The sequence below is a fragment of the Desmodus rotundus genome, chromosome 5, assembly GCF_022682495.2.
Source record: "Desmodus rotundus isolate HL8 chromosome 5, HLdesRot8A.1, whole genome shotgun sequence".
Lineage (NCBI taxonomy): Eukaryota > Metazoa > Chordata > Mammalia > Chiroptera > Phyllostomidae > Desmodus > Desmodus rotundus.
Genome location: NC_071391.1, coordinates 70,241,343 through 70,260,832, shown reverse-complemented (window position 1 = coordinate 70,260,832; position 19,490 = coordinate 70,241,343). Strand labels below are relative to the sequence as shown.

The following is a 19,490-nucleotide window of genomic DNA, read 5'->3' as shown; positions in this document are numbered from 1 at the left end:
TCTGCCCTCTTAAAGTTGCTACACTTAACTGTCAACTCCAACTTAGAAAGGAGCCCCAATAAGCCTACATACGGCTTTTCATCATGGATACACCCTGGGTAGAAAGAGCATATAATTATAGAATATCAGTACATAGGAATGGACCTCTGAAATCATCTAGTCCAGCTTCCTCATCTTATACCTAAAAAATCTGTTTGTTTTTTTCTTCACCCATGAGGGGATCTTGTGTGCTGTTTAGAAATCTGAGTTGTCTCAGAAAATGAATTATGAAGATAAACTGAGGTGTGCTGAAGAAAAGCTTTCTCACAGTTACCATATCACAGTGTGGTGTAGTCTTGCAAACTGGAAGGATTCATGTGGAACCTGACTGAACATCCATTCATAAGATACAGAGCAAATAACAGCTTAATGGTTGATCCCTGCAGTGAGCTGAATGGTACCCCCCAAAACTCACGTCTACCCAGAACCTCAAATTTTGCTAAAATCTTAATCATACATCTGGTTAAATAGCAAAGCAGGATCATAAATGTAGAGGTTTTAGATAGCCTAGACAAGCTTCTTTAAACTACATCAATAATTGTAGTACAGGTTTTTCAAAAATAAGAAACATCTTACCAGATTATTAGAGACAGGAAATGCATATTTCATTAGATTCTCAAATATGGATCTTCTCGTTCGCCCCTCAGGTTTATGAGCAAACCGTAAATTTCGAATATCCTAGAAAGATTTAGGGTCCAAGTCATCTATCATTGTGTACTTCTTATTTAATGAACAAATAAGGTAACTATCTTGTAAAATGTTAAGATCTGTGGCTGTGGGATACGAAAATAAACCAGACATCTCCCGAAGGCAAGGAAATCACAAAACCTTACTGAGAGAAATAAAAAGAAACACAAGGCACTCTAACACAAGCAGAGTTCAGAGGACAGAAAATTTACCACTGCTTATGGACTCAAGATAGGTCAGTGAAAGAGGGCCCTGGAGATGATAGAGATACCTTATCTGAAGCTTAATATCGTGACTGATACATACTGTTAGCATATGTCCCTGACCTGGGAAAGCCAAATTCCTGCCATTAATTTCTCTATTAAAAACCTGATTAATTGTTGTTATATTTCTTCATGTCCATTAGGCCTGGTAATTATTTTCCTACTTCAGATCTCTTCCCAGGACTCAAGTCCACTGGATCTTCTCTTTGTGAGTCTCCTGCTACTACACTGATCCGAACTCTGCCTAAAGGCCTCCTTCCACTCCATGTCCAAGTTCTTCAACCATCTATTGCCAGATTAAACTCTAAACAGTTTGGTTGGTATCAGCCAGGCTTTACAGTTGTATCTAAAGACCCAGGTTCCCTTCCATCATTTGTCCTCAAAAAATTTTCTGTGTTTAGTCTGAATGTAGATATTCATGTTCTGGTTTATTGACATCTTAATAGCATTAAGAAAAAATTTAGGACTAAGAATAATTTTAAGACTTCATTTTATTTAAGCGTTTTAATCTAGGCAGAACTCAAAACAGCTTTATCATACCCTATTCTATAAAATCAAACTGAGACACCCCACTACAATGTACCTGTAGTACATGAAAAATGAGTATTTCATTACAAATGTGACCTAAAACTAGAATGCTAGCTCTGCCATCCTTTAAAACAAACACATGCAGGAACCTAAACTGCTAACCTTGTTTTTCTGCAGGAAATATCTTTAAAGATATTCATAAGCACTCTGTTAACAACAGAGCTCTCCCAAACTACCACAGCAGAAGCTCTACAAATGTCTGGGCTTCTTAACGGTCTTGTTTCATGACAAAAAAAAAGCCATACCTAAAATGATCAAGATTTCATAGTCACCCTCTTTCATTTTCTCTTTCGGTCTACGCTCTATTTACTTTCACACTACAAAAATGTGATCAGCAGACAATGTGCTTGACCCATGGCTGACAGTTATTACACTCTCAGAGCCATTCTGAATACAATGGAAAAGCAAAAAGACATTGTTACTCAGTCATTAGCTTTAATAATAGTCACAAAACTTCCCAGGTTAACATGGGAAGGTAGCTGGAAAGTTATGCATGTACTGTTGCCTTTATTGTTGGCACTGGCAGATCAGCGGAAGAAAGGAAAAGGGCGATCTACAATGAAATGAGATGTGTGTGGGTGTTAATTAGGCCACAGTGGGCAGAAGAGTGGCCTGCAGAAGTGGCACATGGAATTAAATATCTATGACTGGATGTTAAAATTATAACAATCTATGAGTTTCATTCAGGTATAGATGCACTTAAAGAATACCAGTTAGATGAGACAACAGGGAGGGTCTGTAACTTCGAGTCTGCCCCACCACTGTTTCAGAAGCAGGAAAATTATGAGAACCAGAGGCGGAAGAGCAGATGACGTTGACAGTATCATAACCAGTTCTTCCACTACAAAGTGCCATGCCTTAACTGCGCAGATCCTTTGTTTCTGATACGAAAATTAAAGGTAATAATGTCTATCATGCCTATTTTATGAGGCTCAACATGAAATAATCAAAGTGAAAATACTTTTTATTGGGTCCAAAAGAATTCAAGCCTAACTCATGATAGATCAGGTTTTTATTACTCCTAAGTGTTGTTTTTTTCCTACTACAATGACATTCCTAGTGCAAATCCATTTGATATTTGGAAACCAGTTTCTAAAATAGGAGCTAATTAATAGAAAGCTTTCCAAACCAAATAAAATTGCATGCATATTATGAAATTTACCTTGCACACAGTCTCTAGTCCGTAAGAGTTTTCACCTCGACTAGAAGCACCACCAATCTTTTCTACTCTACTTATCACACCAAGAGAAGCATCTAAAACAAATGGGGGATCCTAAAGGAAGGAAAGAAAAATAACCTCAGCAATCAATAGATACTGTATAATTATAGTTGAGAAAAATCTTAATTAGTAATGCTTTAATTAAAAATTATCAAGTGACTAAAGCTGTCTTCAAACAACAGAGATGTACACACATAAATCCAACCCAACAAGTCTTACCCGTTCCATGCTTTTGAAATATAACCTGTAATTCGTCACCGTCAGGGTTCCTCGGACAGCACCAGTGAACGGACATATGTAAGTTACGTCTTTGGCTGAAAAGGCAAAGAGTCCACAATTTACTATATATTGTGCACTATTAAAAACTACACTCTGATCTTCTCACAAATAAAATTTAATAGAATTCTGATTGCTATTCAACTTACACTAAAAAATCACAGAATCTGTGATTCAAAGTAAACACAGAAGCCAAATCCAAGCTTCCAATCATGCATTAATCTGGGGAAGAAACCTGAAATACTTAGGAAGGACTGAAGAGGCAGACGATACCCCTTACCCTGAGACAGGACAGAAGGAGACAAAGATGGCCACTACCCCTGCTGGCTAAAACAGATGTGGCTGTTGGAGCCGTGGCTGAGGGTGGTGGTAAAGGTGGTTAACAACAGTAAATGTCTCATGTCACAGTCACCAGTCATCTTGTCACAGTTTCAGGGTCACCTCACCAATCTGCTGGTCTTCTGGCCACAGTCTAGTCTGTCAACATACCTCTAAAAGTACAGTGTCTGAACCACGTAATACCAGAAACTTCTGACTTGATTATATTTACGGGGAAATATTGTAGGGAAGAAGTGCATGTGAAATATAATTTCCTAGATGTTTTATTAAATGATATATGATAAATCTGTACAGCATTAGGCTTTTTATTTTAGTTTAGTTTTTATTTATTTTTAGAAAGAGAGGAAGGGAGGAAGAAAGAGAGTAAGAGAAACATCAACACGTGAGTGAAACATCAATTGGCTGCCTCCTACACGTGCCCTGACCAGGGACTGAAACTGCAACCCAGGCATGTGCCCTTACTAGGAATCGAACCAGCAACCTTTCGACCTTTCACTTTATGGGATGACGCCCAACCAAGTCACACCAGTCAGGGCAGCATTAGACTTTTAAAACCACACATTAATTAACTCAAATACCACCGCCTCAAAATAATATTTAATATGGTAAAGCTCATAATGCCTAATACAAAGTTTTTTAATATCTTAATAGTCATAAATCCCTGCAATGTCATTATTGTAGCAAACCAGCAAACAGATATCTTCATTGTTCCAAAGGAATTAAGGCACAATTAGGAGCAAAAAATTCCTAAGAACCTTAAAAGAGGCTTCTGGGAAAACTTAGATGCATTTAATAAGGTATTGCAACTTCCTGACTTTGCTTTTTAGTTACCACTTTGAAGAAATGACTGCTTTGTAAGGAATTTGAAATGAGAATGATCTTCTAACAAACATTTCTAACCTTCAAAATAGTTCCCTTGGGAATGTTCAAGTATGAGCAACATTTTTTCAATGATTGTTTCCAATGAATGTTTCATTTAAAGGGAAGCTTTTAAAATTAAATAAACCCATCATTACAGAAAGATACACAAACCTGCCTTGCATACATTTTCTTGTCCTTATGAATTTTCACCTCAACTAAGAAAGCTGTGCTTCCTGTTAATAAAATCATTTCTGTGTTCCTTCTAGAGCCAGTTTCTCACTCACACAAGAAAATCAATCCCACCATTCTATACTTCAATACAGCACACATCCCTCTTTGTCCAATGTTTTTGTTACATCTTCGCTTTCTAAAATCATCAGATAATACACATGAAAGTGACTCCAAAATTAAAATATACAAGGGTTTCTACCTACATTACTATTATCATTAGGCTCTGCTTTGTTCTGTCTGCTTTACCCTTACCCCTCGGGCTGGGGGCAGCTAAGTCACTCTGAAGTAAGAGCTTATGCTTAGCAGGGCTTCAGTAGGAGGGAGACTGTGACTAGGCACCTTACCAGAGCAATTAACAGTAATAACAACCAGCATGATAGCCTAGCACTCCAGACTATATAAAGTACCTTCTACCTGAGTACCTCTTAATCTTCATAAAAACCCTTAAATGTAAGACCTGGAATTACCTACAATTTTTAGATGAGAATACTAGGCCTCAGAGAAGTAAAAACAAACTGCCTAGTGTTTCAGTAACTGCTAAGATTAAGACTCTTTGGGTCTACCATTTAAGTCTTGAATCCATTTTGAATATATTCTTGAGTGTGCTATAAGAAGGTGGTCTAGTTTAATTTTTCTGCACATATCTGCCCAATTTTCTAACACCATTTATTGAATAAACTTAGACACAAAATCATAAAAATCTTAAAAGAAAACATAGGCAGCAAAAATCTCAGATGTAGCTCATAGCAACATTTAATCAGATATATCTCCTCAGGCAAGGGAAACAAAAGAAAAAAATAAATAAATGGGACTACATCAAACTAAAAACTTTTTGCACAGTAAAGGGAAACATCAACAAAATAAAAAAACAACCCACAATATGGGAGAACGTATTTGCTGACATATCTGATATGGGATTAATTTCCAAAATTCATAAAGAACTTACTAAACTCAACACCAAAAAAACCCCCCAAAACAAAAAACACACTTAAAAATTGGGCAAAGGACCTGAATAGACACTTCTTCGAAGAGGCCATTCAGATGGCCAATAGACTATATGAAAAGATGCTCAAACTCACTAATCATCGAGAAATGCAAATTAAAACCACAATGAGGTATCAGCTCACACCTGTCAGAATGGCTGTCATCAATAAATCAACAAGTGCTGGAGAGAATGTGAAGAAAGGGGAAGACTTCTGCTATTGGTGGGAGTGCAGACTGGTGCAGCCATTGTGGAAAGCAGCATGGAGATACCTCAAAAAATTAAAAATGGATCTGCCCTTTGACCCAGTGACCCTACTTCTGGGAATATAGCTGAAGGAACCCAAAACACTAATTTGAAAGAACATAAGCAGTACTATGTTCATTGTGGCATTACTTACAATTGCCAAGATATAAAGCAGCCCAAGTGTCCATCAACAGATGAGTGGATAAAACAACTATGGGACATTTACACAATGAAATACTACTTGGTTGTAAAAAAGAAGAAAATTTTACCCTTTGCAACAGTATGAATGGACCTGGAAAACATTATACTAAGTGAAATAAGCCAGTTAGACAAAGACAAATACCATATGATTGCACTCGTATGTGGCATCTAATGAACAAACTGCACTAACAAGCAAAATACAGACAGATCCATAGACAGAGAGCAGGATGACAGCTAAGGGGCAGGGGGAGGGGGAAGGTAGAAGGTGGGGGGATTGAGGAAAAAGTACTTGTGGACAAGGATAACAGTGTGGTGACTGGCGGGGGAGGGGGATATAAGGGGACTAAATGGTAATTGAAAAAATGCAATTAAAAAATAAATTTTAAAAAGATTAAGACTTGAATGTAGTTCCTCTGACTACAAATTCAAATCACCACACTGTGCAAAAAGGCTGCTAAGTAGCATACAGTCTGCAGCCTGTGTCAAAAGTTGCAAAGTTGCAAAGTTGCACGTGCGGCTACCTCTACTGCTACTGCGCCCCGGCCACAGTACCTGAGACCGTTACTTCTCTAAAGCGTTGCTGATGTTCCTAACACTACTCTAACTTTTTAAAAAACATCTAAACCGCAGATTTACATTAGACCAACCAAAAATCAAACATCTTTTCTACATAAATAGATTCAATGTTACTCTAGCCTTATATTTTAATGTGTTAAATTTTGCACAGTAAGTCTATATAGATGGTTCTGAATTGCAATACTTTATTTAGTATATTATATATTCCTCTAAATCTGCAGTACTAATACTACCTAGTGACACAACAAGGTCAGATTTACTAATCCTCTCAAATTTGCACTGAGTTCACAGAGAAAGAATCCATAATAATTTCTCTGAGGCAGACCATAATGACCTTAAGAATTCATATGTTTGAGGATATAAAATAGATAAAGTAAATGGAATATTTGAGAACAGAGTCTGTGCAGGAAAAGAGTCACAAAAGCATACTCTAGTACAGAGAAGAGAAAATCCATTCAGCTATGGAGAAGGCTCAAGGAACGCAGGCATGTGAGCTGTGCCCCAACAGCTGGTATCCGTTAGATGGGCAGAGACGGTAAGGCAGCACTCGATGCAGAGAAAGAACCTAATGCAATACACAGAAGTGGGAAAGTGAAGTACCTGTTTGGATAAAGGTAAGTATATAGTCTGGTTCTCTGTGATTTATATTGTATCACACTCTTCACTCCTCAGTTTCCCTTCCTGGTTCCTTTTCTGCCATACGATTATAAAATGTTACCAAAGCTATGTTCTTGGCCTTCTTCTTACTCCATATGCTCTCTAGGTTATTTTATTTTTCTCATTTTTCAACTAATACCCATTTTCTGGTGATTTCAAAACATGGGCTTCCAACCCTGGTCTGTCTCCTAAGCTCCTAAGACATCTCTCCTAGATATCTGCACTTGAAGTTTCCCATAGGTACCTGAAATTAAATTTACATAAATATGATACCAAGGGCTCATGAATATTGAGAGGAAAAAATAAATTCAAGAAATTCTTAGAGACTGACTCCTCTGGATCTGATAACTGATTGGATGTCTGAGTTCAGAAACAAGCAGTCTCAGTGTGATTTGCAGATTTCTGCCTTGAGTGAATGGACAGTTGTCTTTAATGTTAACGGAGGGAGAGAATCAAAAAAGGAGTAAATGTCGGGACAATTTAGGAGATGTTGGTTATGAGGGCTATATATAGAAGATATTCAAGAGCATGAAGATGCAGGCATTTATTTATATGCATTAGAAGCTGATATTAGTAATAACAAATTCCGGAGTTGTCAGTAGATATATAGTAAATACAGCTACCAATTTAGACACGGTCAGCCACAAAGAGCATACAGGAGGGAAGAGGGAAATGGGTCAAGGATGAAGTCCCAAAGGGAGTCACGCTACTTAGGGAGAGGAGCCAACAAAAGAGGCAGAGTGGTAAATTGAAGTTCTTTCGTAAGCGCATTTATCAGCGTGGCAACAGAATGTGCTTTAGGTTCAGATGAGGGAAAAAAATTGTCTCAGTGTTAGCTGTAACTTCACTACCTGGGTAGTCACCCTATGCTCTAGTTTCCTCATCTACTAAATGGGATTAACACCTCCTCAGATGACTACTGTGAGGATGATTAAATGAGACAGTAAGCACACGATAACTATTGTTATTGTATAATATCCAATACTGATAATACCTAATTCCTAACTCCGTAAGCAGTTCATCAGGATAAGAGCTTAGGGTGTATGTGAGGCAGAGCAGGGAAAAAAAAGGGACTGGAGAGTTATTCAATCAGGAGCGAAGAGCCAGAAGAGACAAATACCACAAAGTGTGAAAGAACTAAATGTAATGTGCACAAGAATAACCCATTTGGGCGCAGTTTCTCCCTTTGGTTTGCTTAGTTTTCCACAAGAAATAACATCTGGCCAGGGAAAAAGAAGCACTTACTAAGTCCTTTTAAAATTTTGATTGATAATAAAATGAAAGGTGGTTTTACTTTGGCTAAGAAACCATTTTCTTTATTCTCCTATTACATTACTTTATATTCTCCTATTTTATTATTGTATATTATAAAAGCTATGGGTATTTAAAAGTAAAAGCATGAAGACAAAAAAATAGCTCAAATGTTTGTTTCTAGTTTCCAGACTATGTAAGCTAATGCTTGGTTCTGTGGGCTGGAAAAAGAAAGGCACCCATATGTTAATGGCTTGCTTTGCAATGGTGATGAAATATTTTCATCCAAAAATTGACCTCAGTTTATTCAGAGTAGGAAAAAATAAAGAAAAGAGAGAGAATGTGTTTTAAGAAAAATTACATGTACAAAGTAACAATTCAATGTTTTTTTTATCTAGGCAACCTAGTATCTTACCGTGGTAATTCAAATTAATGAAGTGTGCTTTCACAGAATTCAGCAACAGTGAAAAAATAAAGCCACCTACTTTCAGTGAAAGCAAAGCAAACCAGAAGTAGCAGAGTATTCAATTTGTATGTTTCCCTGCAGTACAAATACAAACAAAACCAACAGGTCTAGACCTAGGCTTAAGAATACACTCAAGGCTGGGAAGGCTGGCAGGAAGAGTACTGCCAGCCAGGAGTCGTCTCAGACAGCCTGTTCTCAGTCTATCAAGAGTACTGAATAGTCTGTACAGTCAGAAAGGAGAAGGAAATTTGATAAAAAATACCATTACAGACCCATGTCTTTAATATTTTCTCCTGGAAGCAAGGGTGGTTCTTCCATTTCTGCTAATTTGTTAGACTCTCTCAGGACCTGGATTGGAAAATGAAGGAGGGGCAAGAAAAGAAATATTTTTTTACTCAAAGGTTAATTTTTCACTCAAATTTCAACTGAGTATGCTCGCTCTTATGTAAAGTTATTATGTTACAACACTATATCAAATTATAAAAACTGCAATCTTGGATATATAACAATGTGAAGTTGCTATTTTTCAACAAAGCATTTACCAAGTGCCTACTTTGTAAAAGGTACTATATATAAACACTTTACACATTTTCTCATTGAATTCTATAACAGCCTTATAAGGGTAAGTATTATTATCCTCAATCCTAGAAGAGGACAAAAAGGCTAGAAGTGACAATTTGTTCAAGGTCATGCAGCTAAAACGTGTCAGAATCTAGATTTGAATTGTAGTTTTTAGTGGACTACAAAGCCCATTTTCTTTCCATTATGCAATGCTTAAAGTCCATAGTGCATTTAAACTCAAATTAAATCAAGCTCTTATATAGATTTAACTTTTATAGAATTTGGGAATGACGTTGATAAAGAATCTTGTTGAAAAAGAGATATTTAAATTAATTAAAATCATGATCAACAATGTTACTGAGTAGTTACCTTATGAAAGATGTTACACTGGATTGCAAAAATGTAAAGATATAGAAACACAGTTTTCTAATGCAGTTACAACTCAGAGAAGACACACACACACACACACACACACAAAGTGGGTCATGTTAAACACATCCACTAGCTACCACAAGCCTCCCCACTCCAGCCCTTTCACTCCCAAATAATCAACTTCATTGTCAACAATTCTTTACTACCCATTAATTCCTAAACATTCTGGAATCTGGCTTTGCCACCTAAGCTAACCCCTTGCAGGAGGGAACCTGCTTTCTCCCCAGTAAATTCCTTGTTATTAAAGATAACGGACATTTCAGTCTTTACTGTTATCTGTTAGCTACTTCTGACACTATCTGCACACGAGCTTGGCTAAACATCTCCTCGGGCCATTCTTTTTCAAAGACCTTGCCCGTCCCTCAGAAGTTTGTCCATTTTTCATTTAGTCACTTCCTGATGGTCTCATACTTCATCTATGACTCCAACTAATTTCAATCTGCACTGACAGCAGAGATTTTTCTTGGACTCTAGTTCCGTGCCTCCAGGAGACTAATGTTCCTCCCCATCTAAATGTCCCACAGATACCTTGAACTCAACAGATCTCAAATGGACCTGTGTCCCATACTTAGCAAGCAGCACTCCCATCCATTTCTAAATGGTTGTCTAAACCAGTTCTGGGGGAGGGCCAAGCAGCGGTCTCTGTGAGCAGATGTAAGCCTTCTACTTCATCCCTGATTTGTTTCATCAGACTGAGAACCAATAGCACCAAAATAAATGACTCTCAAACACCTTTTTAATCCTCACAGAATATGTTTATTGATCTTAGAGAGAGAGGAAGGGAGGGGTGAGAGGGAGGCAGTAGGGAGAGAGGAGGAAAGAGAGAGAAACATCAATCAGTTGCCTCTCATACATGCCAGAAACAGAGGGACTGAACCACAACCTAGGCATGTGCCCTGACCAGGGATCAAACCCACAACCTTTTGGTTACAGGATGATGTCCCAACCAACTGAACCACAGGTCAGAGCATCAAACATTTTTTAAAAACTTTTGACTTTTATGTCCTTCAACCCAAAAGTAGACTTAAGAGTTCTCAATAGAAGGTAAAAAAGGAAGGAAACACAGGTACTGAATATTAACTGCTTTAACGGACACCTTCTGCAGACTCTCAAACTGGATTAGATGTCTCCTATGAACGAGCTCCAATATGGCACTTACCACCCCCTTTAGCTGCCTGACTTCCTCCCAACCAGACTCCTAGAGAAGAGGTATCCCTTCTTGTCCACTTTTGAATACTCAATAGAAACGTAACAGGAGCCATACATGCAGTTTTTAATTGTCTAGAAGCCACGTTAAAAAAAGGAAACACAGGTAAAATTGATTTTAACATTTTATTTAATCCAGTAAGTCAAAAGTATTGTCATCAAAATGTAATAAATATTTTAAAAGTATTAATGAGGACTTCTGGCCAAGATGGAGGCAAAGATAGATAGGCTTCACTTCCTCATACAACCAAAAGAAAGACAACAACCAATTTAAAAACAAAGAACTGCCAGAAAATCAAACTGTATGGAAGTCTGACAACCAAGAGTTAAAGAAGAAACATTTATCCAGATTGGTAGGAGAGGCAGAGACCGGCAGCCACGGTGGAAAGGACTCATGGTGAGGTGGCAGCAGGTGGACCAGGCGGTCCCACATTCGTGTGCGGATAAATAGGGAAGTACAACTGGGGAGCGAGACAGACCACGCAACACAGGGCTTCAGTGCAGGGAAAGAAAGCCTCAAAACCTTTGCTGTAAAAAGCTGTGAGGGTTGTGGCAGCAGAAGAAACTTCCAGTCTCACAAAGGAGAGTCCATTGGAGGGGTCCTAGAACGTACACAAAACCACCCACCCAGAATCAGCACCAGAAAGGCGCAATTTGCTTTTGGGTAGCAGGGGAAGTGACTGAAAGCAGGGTGAGAGCCAAGCAAGTGGCATGGTTCCCTCTCTGATGCCTCCCTCACATACAGCGACACGAGGCAGGGAAGTGGGTTGGCCCACCCTGGCAAATACCTAATGTTCTGCCCATTACAATGTAACAGGTGCACTGAGACAAAGGAATATGGCCCAAGTGAAAGAATAGATCACAATTCCAAAAATAGAACGATGAAGAGATAGCCAACCTGTCCGATGCACAGTTCAAAACACTGGTAATCAGGATGCTCAAAGAAATGGTTGAGTATGGTCACAAAATAGAGGAAGAAGTGAAGGCTATGAAAAGTGAAATACAGGAAAATGTACAGGGAACCAACAGTGATGGGAAGGACTCAAATCAATGATCTGGAAAGAAAGAAGAATAAACATTAAACCAGAACAAAATGAAGACATAAGAATTCAAAAAAATGAGGAGAGGCTTAGAAACGTCTCAACTTTAAATGTTTCAACATCTGAATCACAGGGGTGCCAAAAAGAGAAGAGGAAGACCAAGAAATTGAAAGCTTATTTGAACAAATAATGAAGGAGAACTTCCCCAATCTGGCAAAGGAAATAGATTTCCAGGAAGTCCAGGAAGCTCAGAGAGTCCCAAAAAACTTGGACCCAAGGAAGCACACACCAAGACACATCATAACTACATTACCCAAGATTAAAGATAAGAAGAGAATCTTCACTTTCCGTCTGGCCGCAGCCATAAGGTAAGCCAAAATGGGTGCTTACAAGTATACCCAGGAGCTATGGAGGAAGAAGCAGTCAATGTGATGCGCTTCCTTCTCACGGTAGTATCGCCAGCTCTCTGCACTCCAGAGGGCCCCCCGGCCCCCCCAGGCCCGATAAAGCATGCAGGCTGGGATACAAGGCCAAGCAAGGCTATGTCATATATCGGATTTGTGTGTGCTGTGGTGGCAGCAAACGCCCTGTCCCTAAGGGTGCGACCTACGGCAAGCCTGTCCATCACAGGGTTAACCAGCTGCAGTTTGCCAGAAGCCCTCAGTCTGTTGCTGAGGAGCGAGCTGGGCGCCACTGTGGGGCTCTGAGAGTCCTGAATTCTTACTGGGTTGGTGAAGATTCCATGTGCAAATTCTTTGAGGTTATCTTCATTGATCCATTCCATACGGCTAACAGAAGGAATCCTGACACCCAATGGATCACCAAACCAGTTCACAAGCACAGGGAGATGCGAGGGCTGACACCTGCAGGCCACAAGTTCCACCACACTATTGGTGGTTCTCGCCATGCCGCCTGGAGAAGGTGCAATATTCTCCAGCTCCCCCGTTACTGCTAATATGTGTCATGTTTGTAAAATTCTTACCTAATAAACAATTTAGGTAAAAAGAAAAAAAGAATCTTCAAAGCAGCAAGACAAAAGGAGACAGTTACCTACAAAGGAGTGCCCATAAGGCTATCAGCTGACTTCTCAAAAGAATCCTGACAGGCAAGAAGGGGCTGGAAAGAAGTATTCAAAATCATAAAAGGCAAGGACCTACATCCAAGATTACTTTATCCAGCAAAGCTTTTAGAATGGAAGAGCAGATAAAGTGCTTCCCAGATAAGGTCAAGTTAAAGTAGTTCATCATCACCAAGCCCTTATACATGAAATGTTAAGGGGACTTACCTAAGAAAAAAAAAAAAGAAAAAGATCAAAACTATGAACAGTAAAATGACAACAAAATCACAATTATCAACAACTGAACCTTAAAAACAAAAACAAACTAAGCAAACAACTAGAACAGGAACAGAATCACAGAAATGGAGATCATGAAGGATTATCAGTGGGGAGGAGGAGGAGAATGGGAGAAAGGGTACAGGGAATAAGGAACATAAATAGTAGGTACAGAATAGACAGGGGGAGGGTAAGAACAGTATGCGAAATGGAGAACTTACATGTATGACCCATGGACATGAACTAAGGTGGGGGAATGCTGGAGCAAGGGGGGTTGCAGAGTGGAGATGGATAAGGGGGAGAAAAAAAATGGGACAACTGTTATAGCATAATCAATAAAATATACTTAAAAAATAAAAAATAAGTAAAAAACAAAAAATAGAAAATTTTGGTAGACAGCAAAGGCTTAAAGTTACTATATCTTCATAACCCTACTACAGCCAAAGAACAAAAAGAAAAGAGGAAAACAAGAAAAAGAAGAAAAAGATTTACTGCCACCACACTAACTTCTGTGAGTCTTAATTTCAACATTTATATCACCATAATATTAATATCCATCTTATAGGTTTATAAGTATGAAATGAGATAACTGCAACATAAAGGGATTTGCAAGGTGCTATCAAAATGTAAGAAACACCCATTAATCACTCATTAATAACAGAGCAGCAACAGAAGTTTCCACTATCTCTTCTCACAATGGTCTACTCATACGGTGGTTTCTTTTTTCTGTTCTAAAGTAAATAGGGATTAATGATACCTTACAAATGTCTGAATTGCATTAATTCATAGCAATATACATAATGTCTCCATAATGTCCTAAATAAAATATTAGATATACTATACAAAATAAATTAAAATACACAGGCATTAATATTTGAGACAGAATGTCATAAAGAGGACCATAAACCTAACTCTTAAATTACTGAATAGATTTAGCTGTAGAATAGAGAGCACCCTAATCTAAAGAAAGCAAGATGAGGAGTGGTGTCGGTGTCATGGCAGCATAAGATATCCCTCATTTTTGTTGCCCTTTAGCTTCTAAAGTTTGGCATCTATCCATGAGCATAAGGGCCTCCATGGGAGCTATGAAATCCAGCACCATATGCCAAGGGACCCAGGAAGAGTCTCACCCACTAGTGCTTCAGGTACTAGCCAGACAGACCCTGGTAAGGGCTGTGGAACCAGCAGGAGTCTGCGAACTGACTCCACCCTCTCTTGGCCACAGCTCCTGGAAAATACTGACTTGGGTAAACACTCACAGATGAGAAAGCCCTCATAGAAATCCCGGTTTCTACAGAAGTTCCAGCATTCCACTGGAGCAAAAAATATATACAAGTTTGGATGCATCAGAGTGGATAAGAGGGACTTTACCAGCATCGCCTTTGCCCATGAGGCAGCACATCTTAGAGAAAGAGGAAGTTGGGGATACCTCCTATGGAGGAAAGGGGTGAGCAGTGAGTGAGCACTCAAATCCCCTGGCTGTGGGTCTACTGCTAAAGAAACCCTACTCTTGCCCACAGCACCCAGAGTACTAAAGCAAGAGCTCCAGTATTTGAGGTAGGAAGGAATTCAGGAAAGAGGCAGGTAAGAGTATCAGAAGGCATTAAAGGAATGTGGTTCTCTGGGTTCTAGACTCTAGCATAAAGCCCAATCATAGTATGCTGGAAAAATCTCACCCCAGGATCCCTTTACCTGATTCATGGGAACCCCTAAATCCTCAAGTGCCAAAACCACACTCTCCCGTCTCTGCAGTCAGCTCCTTGTCCATGTTTCAGAGGGCAACAGCAAGAGCAAGCTCGGGGTGACAGGGAATGTATGCAGAAAAGCCAGGGTCGGTGGCCAAGGGAGAAATGATCATGAGCTGTTTTGCCACCTATGGAACAATGAAAGAGAGGTTCCAACAGCTAGCCTGGTTCACTATAAGATCAACAGAAGACACACAGCTTAAGAATCCTACCACAAGAGGAAGCAAGAAGTGTGGAACAGGTGTATTCATACGAGGACAAAGGAAGCCCCAGAATATAAACCAAGCCAATAAAAAGAATCTCTCACATAAAGGCACCTAGTAAAGGTTGGCAGAGGTGGCTGCTACTTCAAATGCCAAAACAACAATACAAAACTACACCTAACATAAAGAATCAAGGCAACATGATATCATCAAAAGATCACAATACATCCCCAATAACTGAACCCAAAGACAGAGACCTGTGATTTAACCAGTAAAGAATTTTTAAAAGCCTCTTTGAGGGATCTGAATGAGCTAGAAAAAAATAAAGACAATTCAATAAAATCAAGAAAACAATAAATGAACAAAATGAGATATAAGCAGACAAATATCATTAAAAAGTACAGAAATTCTGGAGCTGAAGAATTCACTGAATGAAATAAAGAATGAAAGACAAGAGTACTAACAGCAGAAGAGAACAAGCAGAAGACAGAATCAGTGAATTAAAGAAAAGGAACTTTGAAGTAACCCAGTGGAGGAGAACAAAGAAAAGAGAATCCAAAAGAGTGAAGCAAACCTACGTGATTTGTAAGACACCATCAAAAGAGCCAATATCACAGTCACTGGAGTTCCAGAAGAAGAAGGAAAGGGAAAGGGGTTATAAAGCTTATTAGGAATTCCAGACCTGGGGGGAGAGAGGTGGACATCCAAGTACATGAAGCTCATAGATCCTTTCATTATTTCAATGCAAAACAATCTTCTTTAAGACACGTTATAATGAAACTGTTAAAAATCAAAGGTAAAAAGAGAATCCTAAAAGTAATAAAAAAACAAATACAAAACACTTTAACCTACAAAGGAACCCTCATTAGGCTATCAGCAGATTTCTCAGCAGAAACCTTACAGGCTGGAAGAGAATGAATTGATATATTCAAAATGCTGAAAGGTAAAAATTGCCAACCAAGACGACTCTATCTGGCAAAGGAATCCTTCAGAAATGAAGAAGAAATACCTTTCCAGACAAACAAAAGCTGAGAGAATTCATCACCACTATGTCTGCCTTACAAAAAATGCTGAAAGGAATTCTTCAAGTTGAAATAAAAATATCCTAATAGTTACATGAAAATGTACAAACCACTGGTACAGGGAAATATACAGTTAGATTCAGAAAAGTCTAATTCTGTAATGGGATGCTGTATTAACCAACTGACTATGTTAGAAGCATTAAAAAAAAAAGAGTACTAAAAATAATTACAGCCAGTATAACTTCTTTGTGAATACACAATATAAAATGAAGTAAGTTGCAGCATTAACAACATAAAATGTTCAATGCAATCCCTATAAAAATTCCAATGACATTTTTCACAGAAATAAAAAAAAATCCTAAAATTTGTATGGAACCATAAAAGATTCTAAATAGCCAAAGCAATCTTGAGGGGGGGGAAAGCTGGAGGCATCACAATTCCTAGTTTTAAACTATATTACAAAGCTACAGTCATTAAACCAGCATGGTATTATCATATAAACAGATGCATAGCTCTATGGAACAGAATAAAGAGCACAGAAATAAACCAATGCATATAAGACCAATTAATTTATAACACATTGCCAAGAATATACAGTGAGGACAGAATAGTCTTTTCAATGAAATGGTGCTGGGAAAACTGTACAGCCAAACGCAAAAGAGTAAAATTGGAACCCTGTCTTGCACTACACACAAATACCAACTCAAAATGGATTAAAGACTTAAACATAAATCTTGAAAATCATAAAACTAGAAGGAACCATAGCAGGTAAGCCCCTTGACATCAGTCTTGGAAATGATTTTTTGGATTTGACACCAAAAGGAAACAACAAAAGCAAAAACAAGTGGGTCTATACCTAACCACAAAGCTTCTGTAGGGCAAAGAAGACTATCAACAAAATGAAACAGCAACTTACTGATTTGAAGAAAATGTTTGCAAAGCATGTGTCTGATAAGAGGTTAATATCCAAATTTATAGAACACTCATGCAACTGAACAGGGTGTTTGGAAATTTTTATGATGTAATACTGGGGAGGGAGTTAAGAGTTTTAAACCTGAGCAGTCATGTGAAGGAAAATCACTACAGGCCTCTGGCAGAGGTAACGGCACGGTCAAGGAAGTGCACAAAACTGGATATACGAAGATGAAGTGATAATAATCTAGAAAAGAAATATCAAAATCCCAGATCAGTCTGGTATTAAAAATAAAGTGGTAGTAGAAAAAAAGAGGAATATTTGATACTTGTTGAAAAGAAGTGGCTAAATTTGACCATAGGCTTAAAAACAAATACAACTAATTATTTGAGTAACACTTGATGATTTTTACTTGGGAGGAACTGCCTTTAAGATATGTCAATAATAGAAGAAGAAATACGGATTAACAAAAAAGGAGGTCAGGTCAAACAAGACGGCAACTCAAAAACACCAGGAACCTACCTTTCTACAATGGGAACTAGGGAACTAAGGTAGCAAAGCCACACTGACTCATTAGGCTTTTCTGCATTCACAGGGAACTATCTTTAGTGGAAAAAAGTTACATAACCCTCTCATATGAGAGAAGGAGAGAAATCCCCATCAGGAGAAATCCCCCAAAAGACATAAAACACTTTTCTCTTACTGGGCCAAAATAATGTTACTAAATGGCTATCTAATCTGTTTCCTATCAGATTCATTCAACCACTGCCTGCTTCAGGAGCTCTGGTTATATCAACAGATAACATCACATCCATCTGCTCTTCAATTGCATTTAATACAATATTTAATCATTTGCTTATTATCAAGAAAAGTCTATAGAGCACATTAAAATCTTACTGGTGAAAAAAGCATACAGATGGAAATTTATAATTTTTTTAACTCCTAAAACCTAACCAGTTCAGTTATGCTCTCCCCAATCATGTTTTCCCCCTTGTCTTCCCTGCCCTCTCTATCAAACTCGAACTTTCCATGTGACTTTATCCTACCTCCCTTTTCTCCCTCTCTTTGACCAGGAAATTACTAAAAAGGAAATTCAGAAACCTTATCTATAATGATGATCTGGAAGTTGGCAAGTTTATGGGTCAGTTTTCACATGGAATGTCAGATGACAGAAAAACAGGAAAGAATTTTTCTAAAATCTGAAAAACACTAAATTAAAATCATCTGAGAGGAAAAAATGAGTCTGTGAAAGTTACAAACTACCATCCAGTTTCTTTGTATGTACTAAAATGGCAAAGGAAAAAATAATGAACTTATTCTTCACTGAATAATTCTACTAAATAAAATTCTTCACATCAACTTTACTTTAGTCTATTTTTTAGTACAACTTGGCTGTGTCGACATAAGAATATCCAAACCTGTAAAGAAGCTTTATGACTCTGAGCCAAACGACATATGCCAGGGAGCAAGATCTCAATTGCTCCAGAGAATAATAGTTTTGCAGTTCCTTTTATGCATTTGAAATGAAGAAGGGAAAAAAAGGAAGATTACAGAAGGTGGAAGAAAGCAAGGCAGGAAATTACAGGATAGTTAAAATTGGTGCTCTCATGCTTTAGAAGGAGGGGGTCTGAAAGGGGGCATTTCAAAGATATGCTAATGTAGATGCACAGAAACAATGAACAGGGTTTAAGGCACAGATAAGCCTTGTACTACAGAGGTTATATACATGCCTAGGGCATGAGTACCCAAACGACTGGCCCAGGAATTTATGATCAGATCACTCGTGAAGTTACTTTCCACAGAAACCCTTTTTCTTCCATTAATTGACAAACAACAAAGTAGGCAAATGAACCATATAAATAAAAACCTGGCCCTGGCTGGTGTGGCTCAGTGGATTGAATGCCTGCCTGCAAACCAAAGGGTCACCAGTTCAATTCCCAGTCAGGGCACATGCCTGGGTCTCGGGCCAGGTCCCCAGTAGGGGGTGTGTGAGAGGCAACCACACACTGATGTTTCTCTCCCTCTCTTCCTCCCTCCCTCCCCCTCTCTAAAAATAAATAAATAAACTCTTTAAAACAATATGAACAGGGTAGAGCCAAAGACTGGCATCTGGGGTGGAACTTATTGGTTATATATTTGAAAGTAGTACAGCC

At 38.4% G+C, this 19,490-nt stretch overlaps 1 protein-coding gene and 1 pseudogene across 4 annotated transcripts in view; one reads left to right on the top strand and one right to left on the bottom strand.

Annotated features, from left to right (window-relative positions):
• MTMR2 (myotubularin related protein 2) overlaps nt 1-19,490 on the bottom strand; it is a 104,318-nt gene that overhangs the window by 22,656 nt on the left and 62,172 nt on the right. For 3 of the 4 annotated variants that reach the window (XM_045183574.2, XM_053924278.2, XM_024574589.4), the window contains 4 exons: nt 9,155-9,230; nt 3,016-3,110; nt 2,740-2,850; nt 616-717 (listed from right to left, as the gene is read on the bottom strand). In XM_045183574.2, the coding sequence (XP_045039509.1) occupies nt 616-717; nt 2,740-2,850; nt 3,016-3,110; nt 9,155-9,230 (384 nt within the window). Of the gene's footprint in view, nt 1-615; nt 718-2,739; nt 2,851-3,015; nt 3,111-9,154; nt 9,231-17,478; nt 17,584-19,490 lie in introns of all 4 variants that reach the window. The other variant, XM_045183573.2, reaches the window with a different exon arrangement.
• On the top strand, nt 12,471-13,225 carry LOC112317511 (large ribosomal subunit protein eL15-like; annotated as a pseudogene).